This window comes from Oncorhynchus keta, chromosome 28, assembly GCF_023373465.1.
Source record: "Oncorhynchus keta strain PuntledgeMale-10-30-2019 chromosome 28, Oket_V2, whole genome shotgun sequence".
Taxonomy (NCBI): Eukaryota; Metazoa; Chordata; class Actinopteri; order Salmoniformes; family Salmonidae; genus Oncorhynchus; species Oncorhynchus keta.
The window spans coordinates 8,968,253-8,981,682 of record NC_068448.1 but is presented as its reverse complement, the minus strand read 5'-3'; the positions used below and the strand labels follow the sequence as shown (position 1 = coordinate 8,981,682).

Genomic DNA, 13,430 nt, shown 5'->3' with positions numbered 1-13,430 from the left:
TAATCGCATAATAATAATTACAGAGAGTCATTTGATAAAGATTAATGTTCAGTTTAATGATGCCAAAGACATGACACCAGCATGGTTAAGGCAAAGGGTGGATACTTTGTTGAACACATTTTTGGTTACAATTTGATTCCATATGTGTTATTTCATCATTTTAAAAATACAGAAAAACCCTTGAATGAGTATGTGTGTCCAAACGTTTGACTGGTACTGTAGGTCAAAACATTAGTAGAAACACTTTTATCTCTGCCACCTTCATAGACATTTCCATTTAATCTTATTCATGATTGCTGGAACAGTAACCAGTAGCTGCTTGAAACCAGCTAATAATGAACTAGTGCTTTCGAAGCAAAACCTGATGTGCATTAACTCTTAGCAATTACTGTATCTAACATGCCCTCTACTGTACACTGTAAATATATTATAATAACACCTCTTACTCCTCTCTGCTTATCTGAACTGTCTCCATCCCACTATGTCAACGTAATGGATAAATCTATGTTTTATCCTCCAAAACACCATCCCACCCCCACCATCACCCCCCACCCCAACCATCACCCCCCCCACCACCACCACCACCCCCACCATCACTACCAGCACCACCACCCCCACCACCCCCACCATCACTACCAGAACCACCAACCCCACCACCCCCACCATCACTACCAGCACCAGCACCATCACTACCAGCACCACCAACCCCACCATCACTACCAGCACCACCACCCCCACCATCACTACCAGCACCACCACCCCCACCATCACTACCAGCACCACCAACCCCACCACCCCCACCACCCCTACCACCACCCCTACCACCACCCCCACCACCACCCCTACCACCCCTACAACCACCCCCACCACCCCCGGCGCCCCCACTGCCATCACCACCAAAAGTACATTATTTAGTCGACACTGTTAGTAACTTTACTTCTAACCCAGGGGATCCTGCTTCTGCAAGCTGTTTAAATACTATCTATCTTTGGACTGCAAAAATACTTGCAAACCCAGCAATTTGGAATCTGTCGATCTCTAGCTGTCCCCGGCTGTAATAGTACTTTCCAGTCTGCAGAAGCTTTAAAAAAAACTTTCTAATATTGTCAAGTTTTATTTCAACCATCCTCTGCATGACAAATCAGTCAGTGAGTCCGTTTCCCTCCCACCTTCCCCCGTGACATGGGTACGAACTGCCAACATTCCAAATGACACCCTATTTCCTATGTAGTGCACTACTGTTGACAAGGGTCCTATAGGATGAAGTGCACTACTTTGGACCAGGGCCCTATAGGATGAAGTGCACTACTTTGGACCAGGGCCCTATAGGGTGTAGTGCACTACTTTGGACCAGAAGTGCACTACTTCGGACCAGGGCCCTATAGGGGGTAGTGCACTATTTTGGACCAGGGCCCTACAGGGGGTAGTGCACTACTTTGGACCAGGACCCTATGGGATGTAGTGCACTACTTTGGACCAGGGTGTAGTGTGTAGTCCACTACTTTTGATCAGGACCCATATGGTGCCATTTGGAACAGAGCCATGGAGTGCTGTAATAGAGTGGGCCAAAAGGAATGATTGGCAGAAAGGTGATTCTACTGTTCTGTTCTAATATGTGAGGAAAACAGGAGGCCCTCCTTTATAATTCACTGCCCTGAGAGGAGAGTTAAGGAGAGAACCATGGAACATCAGAGAGAGGGGTTGGAACTTATATTTAGCCAAAAGGCCTGGTACATTTACATTTGAATCATTTAGCTTTTATCCATAGCCACGTAAAAGGGCAGACAGGACTGCAAAGGTGGCGGCAGCTGGGAGAACACAGAAAGCAGGACAGAGGAAGCAGGTTGGAAGGCTTGGTTGAGGAAGCTGAGGTTGGTTAGAGGTAGATGGCCGACACAGCTTAGAGGTAGATGGATGGCTTGGCTGAGACAGGTTAGATGTAGATGCTAGATGGCTGAGGCAGGTCAGAGATAGATGGCTTGGTTGAGACAGGTTAGATGTAGATGGTAGATGGCTGAGGCAGGTTAGAGGTAGATGGCTGAGGCATGTTAGAGGTAGATGGCTGACACAGGTTAGAGGTAGATGACTGAGGCAGGTCAGAGGTAGATGGTTTGGCTGAGACAGGTTAGATGTAGATGCTAGATGGCTGAGGCAGGTCAGAGGTAGATGGCTGAGGCAGGTAAGAGATAGATGGCTGAGACAGATGCTAGATGGTAGAGGCTGATAGATGACTGAGGCAGGTCAGAGGTTGATGGCTGAGGCAGGTTAGAGGTAGATGGCTTGGCTGAGAGGCAGGTGGCTGAGGAGGTGTAGATGCTGAGGCAGGTCAGAGATAGATGGCTGAGGCAGGTCAGAGGTAGATGGCTGCAGGCATGTTAGAGGTAGATGGCTGAGGCAGGTCAGGGATGACTAGGCAGGTTAGAGGTAGATGTCTTGGCTGAGGCAGGTCAGAGGTAGATGTCTTGGCTGAGGCAGGTCAGAGGTAGATGTCTTGGCTGAGACAGGTTAGAGATAGATGGCTGAGGCAGGTCAGAGATAGATGGCTTGGTTGAGACAGGTTAGATGTAGATGGTAGATGGCTGAGACAGGCTAGAGGTAGATGACTGAGGCAGGTCAGAGGTTGATGGCTGAGGCAGGTTAGAGGTAGATGGCTTGGCTGAGACAGGCTAGAAGTAGATGGTTGAGGTAGGTCAGAGGTAGATGTCTTGGCTGAGACAGGCTGGAGATAGATGGCTGAGGCAGGTCAGAGGTAGATGTCTTGGCTGAGGCAGGTCAGAGGTAGATGTCTTGGCTGAGACAGGCTAGAGGTAGATGGCTGAGGCAGGTCAGAGGTAGATGACTGAGGCAGGTTAGAGGTAGATGTCTTGGCTGAGGCAGGTCAGAGGTAGATGTCTTGGCTGAGGCAGGTCAGAGGTAGATGTCTTGGCTGAGGCAGGTTAGAGGTAGATGGCTTGGCTGAAACAGGCTAGAGGTAGATGACTGAGGCAGGTCAGAGGTAGATGTCTTGACTGAGGCAGGTCAGAGGTAGATGTCTTGGCTGAGACAGGCTAGAGGTAGATGACTGAGGCAGGTCAGAGGTAGATGTCTTGACTGAGGCAGATCAGAGGTAGATGTCTTGGCTGAGACAGGTTAGATGTAGATGGCTGAGGCAGTTCAGAGGTAGATGTCTGAGGCAGGTTAGAGGTAGATGTCTTGGCTGAGGCAGGTCAGAGGTAGATGTCTTGGCTGAGGCAGGTCAGAGGTAGATGTCTTGGCTGAGACAGGTTAGAGGTAGATGACTGAGGCAGGTCAGAGGTAGATGACTGAGGCAGGTCAGAGGTAGATGTCTTGGCTGAGGCAGGTCAGAGGTAGATGTCTTGGCTGAGACAGGTTAGATGTAGATGGCTGAGGCAGATCAGAGGTAGATGTCTTGGCTGAGGCAGGTCAGAGGTAGAGATGGCTGAGACAGGTTAGAGGTAGATGACTGAGGCAGGTCAGGACTGAGGCAGGTCAGAGGTAGATGTCTTGGCTGAGGCAGGTCAGAGGTAGATGTCTTGGCTGAGGCAGGTTAGAGGTAGATGGCTGAGGCAGGTCAGAGGTAGATGTCTTGGCTGAGACAGGCTAGAGGAAGATGCCTTGGCTGAGGCAGGTTAGAGGTAGATGGCTGAGGCAGGTCAGAGGTAGATGTCTTGGCTGAGGCAGGTCAGAGGTAGATGTCTTGGCTGAGACAGGTTAGAGGTAGATGACTGAGGCAGGTCAGATGTAGATGTCTTGGCTGAGGCAGGTCAGAGGTAGATGTCTTGGCTGAGACAGGTTAGAGGTAGATGACTGAGGCAGGTCAGAGGTAGATGACTGAGGCAGGTCAGAGGTAGATGTCTTGGCTGAGGCAGGTCAGAGGTAGATGTCTTGGCTGAGACAGGTTAGATGTAGATGGCTGAGGCAGATCAGAGGTAGATGTCTTGGCTGAGGCAGGTCAGAGGTAGATGTCTTGGCTGAGACAGGTTAGAGGTAGATGACTGAGGCAGGTCAGAGGTAGATGACTGAGGCAGGTCAGAGGTAGATGTCTTGGCTGAGGCAGGTCAGAGGTAGATGTCTTGGCTGAGGCAGGTTAGAGGTAGATGGCTGAGGCAGGTCAGAGGTAGATGTCTTGGCTGAGACAGGCTAGAGGAAGATGCCTTGGCTGAGGCAGGTTAGAGGTAGATGGCTGAGGCAGGTCAGAGGTAGATGTACTGGCTGAGGCAGGTTAGAGGTAGATGGCTGAGGCAGGTCAGAGGTAGATGTACTGGCTGAGGCAGGTTAGAGGTAGATGGCTGAGGCAGGTCAGAGGTAGATGTATTGGCTGAGGCAGGTTAGAGGTAGATGGCTGAGGCAGGTCAGAGGTAGATGGCTGAGACAGGTTAGACGTAGATGGCTGAGGCAGGTCAGAGGTAGATGATGGCTGAGGCAGGTTAGAGGTAGATGGCTGGCAGGTCAGAGGTAGATGTCTTGACTGACAGGTTAGATAGATAGATGCAGGTCAGATGGCTGAGGCAGGTCAGAGGTGTGGCTGTAGATGTCTTAAACCCAGTCTGCTGAGGTCAGAGGTTAGGTCATCAGGTAGATGGCTGAGGCAGGTCAGAAGGCCAGAGAGTAAGATTTTTCAAACAGACATTTCAGACAAGATCTTAAAAAGTAAAGGGTGTGATGTTCTAATGGTTTTGGTCAAAGAAAAATAGAAGAAGATCCAAACAACAGTAAAACAACTAGAGTGAACAAAGAACTAAACATCGGCCTCATCCTGAAATAAAGTGGCTCCTTTAAACCCAGTCATGCTGAGCAGAAAACAGACAGGCTGAGGTCAGAGGTTAAAAGCAGAGGTCATCAGAGGTTAAAAGCAGAATGCCGTTAAAAGCAGCCCATTAAAAGCAGAGAACAGCTGGCCAGTTAAAAACACCCTCTCAGTGTATTCAGAGAAGTTAAAAGCAGAGAAGTTAAAAGCAGAGGCCAGAGAGACACAAAGTTAGAAGCAGGATTTTTCAAACAGACATTTCAAAAGGCACAAGCAGAAGTTAAGCAGTAAAGTAACAGGGCTGTGATGTTAAAAGCAGAGAAGTTAAACCTAAAACATTTGGTCAAAGAAAAATAGAAGAAGATCCAAACAACAGTAAAACAACAGAGAGTGAACAGAGAAGTTAAAACAGAGAACTAAACATAGGCCTCATCCTGAAATAAAGTGGCAGAGAAGTTAGAAGCAGAGAAGTTAAAAGCAGATGGCAGAGAAGTTAAAAGCAGCAGAAAAACAGACATTGATTTTGTTAAAAGCAGAGAAGTTAAAAGCAGAGAAGTTAGAAGCAGAGAAGTTAAAGCAGAGAAGTTAAAAGCAGAGAAGTTAAAAGCTGAGGTAAAAGCAGAGAAGTTAAAAAAAAGTTAAAAGCGCGTTAAAAGCAGAGAAGTTAGAAGCAGAGAAGTTAAAAGCAGAGAAGTTAAAAGCAGAGAAGTTAAAAGCAGAGAAGTTAAAAGCAGAGAAGTTAGAAGCAGAGAAGTTAGAAGCAGAGAAGTTAAAAGCAGAGAAGTTAAAAGCAGAGAAGTTAAAAGCAGAGAAGTTAAAAGCAGAGAAGTTAAAAGCAGAGAAGTTAAAAGCAGAGAAGTTAAAAGCAGAGAAGTTAAAAGCAGAGAAGTTAAAAGCAGAGAAGTTAAAAGCAGAGAAGTTAAAAGCAGAGAAGTTAGAAGCAGAGAAGTTAAAAGCAGAGAAGTTAAAAGCAGAGAAGTTAAAAGCAGAGAAGTTAAAAGCAGAGAAGTTAAAAGCAGAGAAGTTAAAAGCAGAGAAGTTAAAAGCAGAGAAGTTAAAAGCAGAGAAGTTAGAAGCAGCCGTAAAGCCCAGCGTAGAATGAGAGAAAAGACAGAGACAGACACAGAGAAAGAGACACAGGGAGACAGAGGGCAGAGGAGGATTATGGGTAGCCTGAACATCCAAGCAGCCTACTCACATTGACGATGGCCTCCTTGGTCTGGGCCATGTCTGATATGACTCCGTCTGTGATGATGAGGAGGACAAAGTACTGAGAGCCGTCCTGTACGACTGCTGCGTATCTGTCAGAGAGACAACAGAGACTGTAAATTAACTGCAAGAAGCCCAAATACATTTCATATTGGAATAAAGCGTAATTATTTCAAACCTTGCTTACATTTGTTTTACGATCAAGTCTTTTTATTGTTCGTGGAAATACTCGGGAGCAGATTTGCCTGTCTTCTTAGTGTATCCTCTGTCTATGACATAGACGCTCAGAATGTATCAACCTATTCTGGGAATCCACCATAGTGTGCCTCTGAACTGTGTATAGTTTTACCCGCCCTGCGCTTGTTTGACTGGGGGGGGGGACAACAACACATTAAAAGGCGATCTCTTTTCAGATACTAACTTCCTGTCACCAGAGAGCCAGAGTCCCAGAGCCTCAATATAGACATGTTAAGTACAGCCTGCTGTGTACTGTAACTCTCCTGTCTGTGATGAGCCAGAGTCTCAGCAGTATTCTGTATGTACGTGGCCTAGTCTCCACCTCCCATCCCTAGCTGTCCATAACATGAATCATTTACTGATGTGTTTAGCAATTCAAGTTGCTGTATTGTTTCTGTTATATATATGTTGTGTTTGTTGTTGTTATTGATGGATTGCCAGGTAGGCTCTGACCAGGGGCCATTAAGCCTCTCAGAATAGAATGACTGATCTAGGATCAGCCCCTATCCCGCCCGTCCATGTAATCTTATTCATTATGATCTGCTCCTCTGAGACGTTTCACACGGACCCTGATCTTATTACTGTAACTAGAGAAGACAACAGTGACAAGCTCATTATGCCAAAACTAAGGACGTTATTGACATTTCAGCCAGACCTCTGGGGTTTGTTGAGTCCCTTCTCCTGCTTTCTAATTTTGCCTGTCAAACGATTGGCTCTCTGGAGTCTGGAGTCGACACTTGAATTTGTGTGTGTGTGTGTGTGTCATCATAAGACAGAGACATGAGAGATTACTGCTGTTTGGGATGTTACATGGACATCAAGCGAAACACACACACACACACACACACACACACACACACACACACACACACACACACACACACACACACACACACACACACACACACACACACACACACACACACACACACACACACACACACACACACACACACTTGTTCTGGGACTTGACCACAAGTTACATCTGTTACCGCGGCAACAGTTTTTTTCCCCTTTCATTAAATCACCACACATCCAAAAAGCTGATAGTGTCTGTTAGTGGTCTGTCTGGATCAGTGTGGAGATGAAGGTTTCCTGAAGGTTTGTCTTTCAACTTATTTTCTAACCAAGGTTGAGGTAAGGTTGATTAATGACCAGCCTTGCGTTGCTGTTGAAATGTAGCCTGATCCCAAATCTGTTTATGCTGTCTTATCATTCCTTTTATTGGCTATAGGAGATGGCTGTACAGCACAAACAGATCTGGGATCAGGCTATATGAGTTGATAGGAGAGCTTCTGTACTGTCTGTCTCGGGGGCTCACGGTCGGTCACACTCACTTTGCCACATGGTTGACAACCGGAGAGAAGTTGGTGGGTCCGTAGAGTTGTACAGTCTTCAGACTCTGATGGTATGCTTCTAGAATCCCCTCCATTCCGTTGCAGTAAGGGTTCTCTATGTTGCCATTCTGTGATGGTGTAAATACAAAACATGTAACCTGAATTAAACTCAACAAAAACTATAAACGCAACTTGTAAAGGGTACTGAAATAAAAGATCCCAGAAAAGTCCCATACGAACAAAAAAGCATATTTCTCTCACATTTTGTGCACAAATTTGTTTACATCCCTGTTAATGAGCATTTCTCCTTTGCCAATATAATCCAACGAACTGAAAGGTGTGGCATATCAAGAAGCTGATTAAACTGCATGATCATTACGATTACATCATTACATGATCAACACTGACTTGCCTAGTTAAATAAAGATTAAATAAATTAAATAAAAAATACACAGGTGCACCTTGTGTTGGGGGCAAAGGCAGTTTTGTCACACAACACAATCCCACAGATGTTTAAAGTTTTGAGGGAGCGCGCAATTGGCAAGTTGATTGCAGGAATGTTCACCAGAGCTGTTGCCAGAGAATATAATGTTAATTTCTCTACCATCAGCAGCCTCCAACATCGTTTTAGAGAATTTGGCAGTACGTCCAACTGGCCACACAACTTACAGACCACGTGTAACCACGCCAGCCCAGGGCACCAGCTGTTCCGGAAGACTGTGTGATCACACTCTCCGCAGCCGATGTGAGTAAGACCTTCAAACAGGTCAACAAGGCCACAGGGCCAGATGGATTATCAGGACGTGTACCGCGAGCATGAGCTAACCAACTGGCAAGTGCCTTCACTGACATTTTCAACCTCTCCCTGTCCGAGTCTGTAATACCAACATGTTTTAAGCAGACCACCATAGTCCCTGTGCCCAAGAACACTAAGGTTACCTGCCTAAATAACTACCGTCTGTAGTAGCCATGAAATGCTTTGAAAGGCTGGTCATGGCTCACATCAACACCATTATCCCAGAAATCCTAGAGTCACTGCAATTTGCATACTGCCCTTACAGATCCACACTGCCCTTTCCCACCTGGACAAAAGGAACACCAATATGAGAATGCTATTCATTGACTACAGCTCCGCATTCAACACCATTGCGCCCTCAAAGCTCATCACTAAGCTAAGGACCCTGGGACTAAACACCTCCCTCTGCAACTGGATCCTGGACTTCCTGACGGGCCGACCCCCAGGTGGTGAGGGTAGGTAGCAACACATCTTTAACACTGATCCTCAACACTATGCTCCCCAGGGGTGCATGCTCAGTCCCCTCCTGTACTCCTTGTTCACCCACGACTGCATGGCCAGGCACGACTCCAACACCATCATTAAGTTTGGCGATGACACAACAGTGGGTGGCCTGATCACCGACAACGACGAGACAGCCTATAGGGAGGAGGTCATAGACCTGGCCGTGTGGTGCCTGGACAACAACCTCTCCCTCAACATGATCAAGACAAAGGAGATGATTGTGGACTACACACCTGTTGTATTCAGCATTTCACTGTAAGGTCTACACACCTGTCGTATTCAGCATTTCACTGTAAGGTCTCTACACCTGTCGTATTCAGCATTTCACTGTAAGGTCTACACAAAATATTTGGTTAAAAAAAATAAACGTATCCTTACTTTGCGGGGCTATGGCGGTGGAGACCCTGTTGATGCTCATTAGTTTTATTGTACAACACCATCCCCATCCAGCTTTGCGGGTAGGAGAGTAGGACCAGTAACCGGAAGGTTGCTGGATCTAACACCCTAGCCGACAAGGTACAAATCTGTTGCTCTGGCAGTTAACCCCCAACAACAACTGCTCCCCAGACGCCGATGACACATTTCGGTTTGAATAGATTCAGTTGTGCAACTGACTAGGTATCCCATTTCCATCCACATTAACTGGCTGAGAGAAGTCTAATTGATTGAAGAATTCATCAGGCTTATAGAAGCCAAATTGCACAATAAAAGGTTTTAAATGAATCCCGTGTTTAATTTATGCATGCTCATATCTGTCAAAGGAACGCACATGTTCAATCCCTCACACACACACACACACACACACACACACACACACACACACACACACACACACACACACACACACACACACACACACACACACACACACACACACACACACACACACACACACACACACACACACACACACACAAAGCCAGCCACATTAATAAACACCAGAAGAAGTCAGTCAGAACCAGCCACATTAATAAACACCAGAAGAAGTCAGTCAGAACCAGCCACATTAATAAACACCAGAAGAAGTCAGTCAGAGCCAGCCACATTAATAAACACCAGAAGAAGTCAGTCAGAACCAGCCACATTAATAAACACCAGAAGAAGTCAGTCAGAGCCAGCCACATTAATAAACACCAGAAGAAGTCAGTCAGAGCCAGCCACATTAATAAACACCAGAAGAAGTCAGTCAGAGCCAGCCACATTAATAAACACCAGAAGAAGTCAGTCAGAACCAGCCACATTAATAAACACCAGAAGAAGTCAGTCAGAGCCAGCCACATTAATAAACACCAGAAGAAGTCAGTCAGAGCCAGCCACATTAATAAACACCAGAAGAAGTCAGTCAGAGCCAGCCACATTAATAAACACAAGAAGAAGTCAGTCAGAGCCAGCCACATTAATAAACACCAGAAGAAGTCAGTCAGAGCCAGCCACATTAATAAACATAAGAAGAAGTCAGTCAGAGCCAGCCACATTAATAAACACCAGAAGAAGTCAGTCAGAGCCAGCCACATTAATAAACACAAGAAGAAGTCAGTCAGAGCCAGCCACATTAATAAACACCAGAAGAAGTCAGTCAGAGCCAGCCACATTAATAAACACAAGAAGAAGTCAGTCAGAGCCAGCCACATTAATAAACATAAGAAGAAGTCAGTCAGAGCCAGCCACATTAATAAACACCAGAAGAAGTCAGTCAGAGCCAGCCACATTAATAAACACAAGAAGAAGTCAGTCAGAGCCAGCCACATTAATAAACACAAGAAGAAGTCAGTCAGAGCCAGCCACATTAATAAACACCAGAAGAAGTCAGTCAGAGCCAGCCACATTAATAAACACCAGAAGAAGTCAGTCAGAGCCAGCCACATGAATAAACCTGCTGAATGTTTGAAGTGTGCTTCTTTGAGTCATTACTAACAGCATTATTAACACCCTCAGTGATGTACTGTACAGTAGATAGCTATAGCTACATCTGCGGGCAGGGGTTGTACAGTAGATAGCTATAGCTACATCTGCGGGCAGGGGTTGTACAGTAGATAGCTATAGCTACATCTGCAGGAAGGGGTTGTACAGTAGATAGCTATAGCTACATCTGCAGGCAGGGGCTGTACAGTAACTAGCTATAGCTATATCTGCAGGCAGGGGCTGTACAGTAACTAGCTATAGCTACATCTGCAGGCAGGGGCTGTACAGTATAGTTACCAGTGAGGATCCATCCAGGGGAACTCATTGGACATCAGATAATACCTAGTTTAGCACCAAACTCTGCAAGCTCTACCAGCCCCAGTGAGAATCTGTAGTGTGCGCGTCTGCAGTCATAGGACGATGATAGATAGTTACCAAGGGAAACTCGTGGGACACATGTCCATCGGGGGGCAGCTTGGCTCCGAAGCCCAGAGCAGGGAACATCTTGTCACTGTCATAGTCCTGAATGATCTCCCCGACAGCCTTCAGGGCCATGGCGTATGCATTCATCTGGTACGGGTTCATGTAGTGTAGAGAGGTTGACTGGGACGGGTTCCCTGGAGAGCAACCCAGGTGGGTTAGAATGCAGGGTTCAGAGTTCAGAGCTTAAGTAGAGACAGCAGCCTGCTGGACTTGAGAGCCTCACAGTAAGAGATAGTCAGCTTATAGAGCTGTAGAATACAATATACAAAGAATGTATCATAATAGTACCAGCCCTCACCATTGGATGCTGTGAAATCAATGGCCACCGTGAAGTGAATCTGAGTTCTGGAAGAGAAGAACAGAGAAAAATATTGATTTTAGATATTGTAACAGAGAACTCCTGGTGTCTAATTAATAGTTGGGTTGATTCTCTCTCTCTCTCTCTGTCTCTCAATTCAATTCAATTCAATTCAATTCAATTCAATTCAAGGGTTTCCTAATAATTGCTCCCACAGTTGATTTCTTCAAACCAAGCTGCTTACCTATTGCAGATTCAGTCTTCCCAGCCTGTTGCAGGTCTACAATTTTGTTTCTGGTGTCCTTTGACAGCTCTTTGGTCTTGGCCATTGTGGAGTTTGGAGTGTGACTGTTTGAGGTTGTGGACAGGTGTATTTTATACTGATAACAAGTTCAAACAGGTGCCATTAATACAGGTAACCAGTGGAGGACAGAGGAGCCTCTTAAAGAAGAAGTTACAGGTCTGTGAGAGCCAAAAATCTTGCTTGTTTGTAGGTGACCAAATACTTATTTTCCACCATAATTTGCAAATAAATTCATTAAAAATCCTACAATGTGATTTTCTGGATTTTTTTTCTCATTTTGTCTGTCATAGTTGAACTGTACCAATGATGAAAATTACAGGCCTCTCTCATCTTTTTAAGTGGGAGAACTTGTACAATTGGTGGCTGACTAAATATTTTTTTGCCCCACTGTAGTTAAAGCATTCCTTCATTTTGGGCCAGTCACAATGGTCAGGTATTCTGTCACTGTGTACTCTCTGTTTAGGGCCAAATAGCATTCTAGTTTGCTCTGTTTTTTGGTTAATTCTTTCCAATGTATCAAGTAATTTTATACTCATGATTTGGTTGGGTCTAATTGTGTTAATGTCCTGGGCCTCTGTCGGGTCAGTTGGTGTTTGTGAACAGAGCCCTAGTGGTGTTTTACATTGTACACAGAGGATATTTTTTGCAGAATTCTACATGCAGAGTCTCAATTTGGTGTTTGTCCCATTTTGTGAATTATTGGTCTCTCTCTCTCTCTCTCCTCTACAAAGTTACAGTTACATCCTAGTGGCTCGGCTTGAAGATATAATCCTCCCCATCTGTCCAGGAGACCACCTCAATTACCCAGAAGCCATCACTCTGCTCTCTGCTTCAGCTCTCACCTGGGAGAAAAGCACCGACCAAGCCGGCTTTCCTGTTCAACCGAGTCGGCGCCTCAAATAAAAAACATATTTATTTTATATATGTTTTATTTTTCATCCTTCTCCCAGGAGCATAAGATAAATGAATTCACAGTAGCAGCAGAGAAGCAGCCAGTCTGGTTTCCAAGCCCAGTTAGGCAGCAAGCCAGTCCAACTACATGCATGGCCACACATCTGGATGGCTTCGCTTGGCTGGACTGCACCCTTACCACTTTTAAGACTTATAAGACGTGTTTGACTGACAGGACAGCAATTACTACAAACATACACTGAGTATACCAAACATTAGGAACACTTTTCTAATATTGAGGTAAACCCCTCTCCCCTTTTTCCCCATGAATAGCCTCAATTCGTCGGGGCATGGACTCTACAAGGTGTTGAAAGGGTTCCACAGGGATGCTGGCCCATGTTGACTCCAATGCTTCCCACAGTTGTGTCAAGTTGGCTGGATGTCCTTTGGGTGGTGGACCATTCTTGATATACACAGGAAACTGTTGAGCATGAAAAACCCAGCAGCATTGGAGTTCTTGATACAAACCGGTGCGCCTGGCACCTACTACCATACACTGTTTAAAGGCACTTAAATATTTTGTCTTGCCTATTCACCCTCTGAATGGCACGCATACATAATCCATGTCTCAATTTTCTCAAGGCTTAAAAATCCTTCTTTAACCTGTCTGCCCTCCTTCATCTACACTGATTGAAGTGGATTTAACAAGTGACATCAACAAA

General features: G+C 45.6%; 1 protein-coding gene across 3 annotated transcripts in view; it reads right to left on the bottom strand.

Moving 5' to 3' along the window:
* Nucleotides 1-13,430, bottom strand: part of LOC118360454 (copine-8-like) — a 228,852-nt gene that overhangs the window by 12,352 nt on the left and 203,070 nt on the right. For all 3 annotated transcript variants that reach the window (XM_052484728.1, XM_052484726.1, XM_052484727.1), the window contains 4 exons: nt 11,514-11,560; nt 11,168-11,349; nt 7,531-7,658; nt 5,946-6,048 (listed from right to left, as the gene is read on the bottom strand). In XM_052484728.1, coding sequence (XP_052340688.1) covers nt 5,946-6,048; nt 7,531-7,658; nt 11,168-11,349; nt 11,514-11,560 — 460 coding nt within the window. The remainder of the gene's footprint in view (nt 1-5,945; nt 6,049-7,530; nt 7,659-11,167; nt 11,350-11,513; nt 11,561-13,430) is intronic.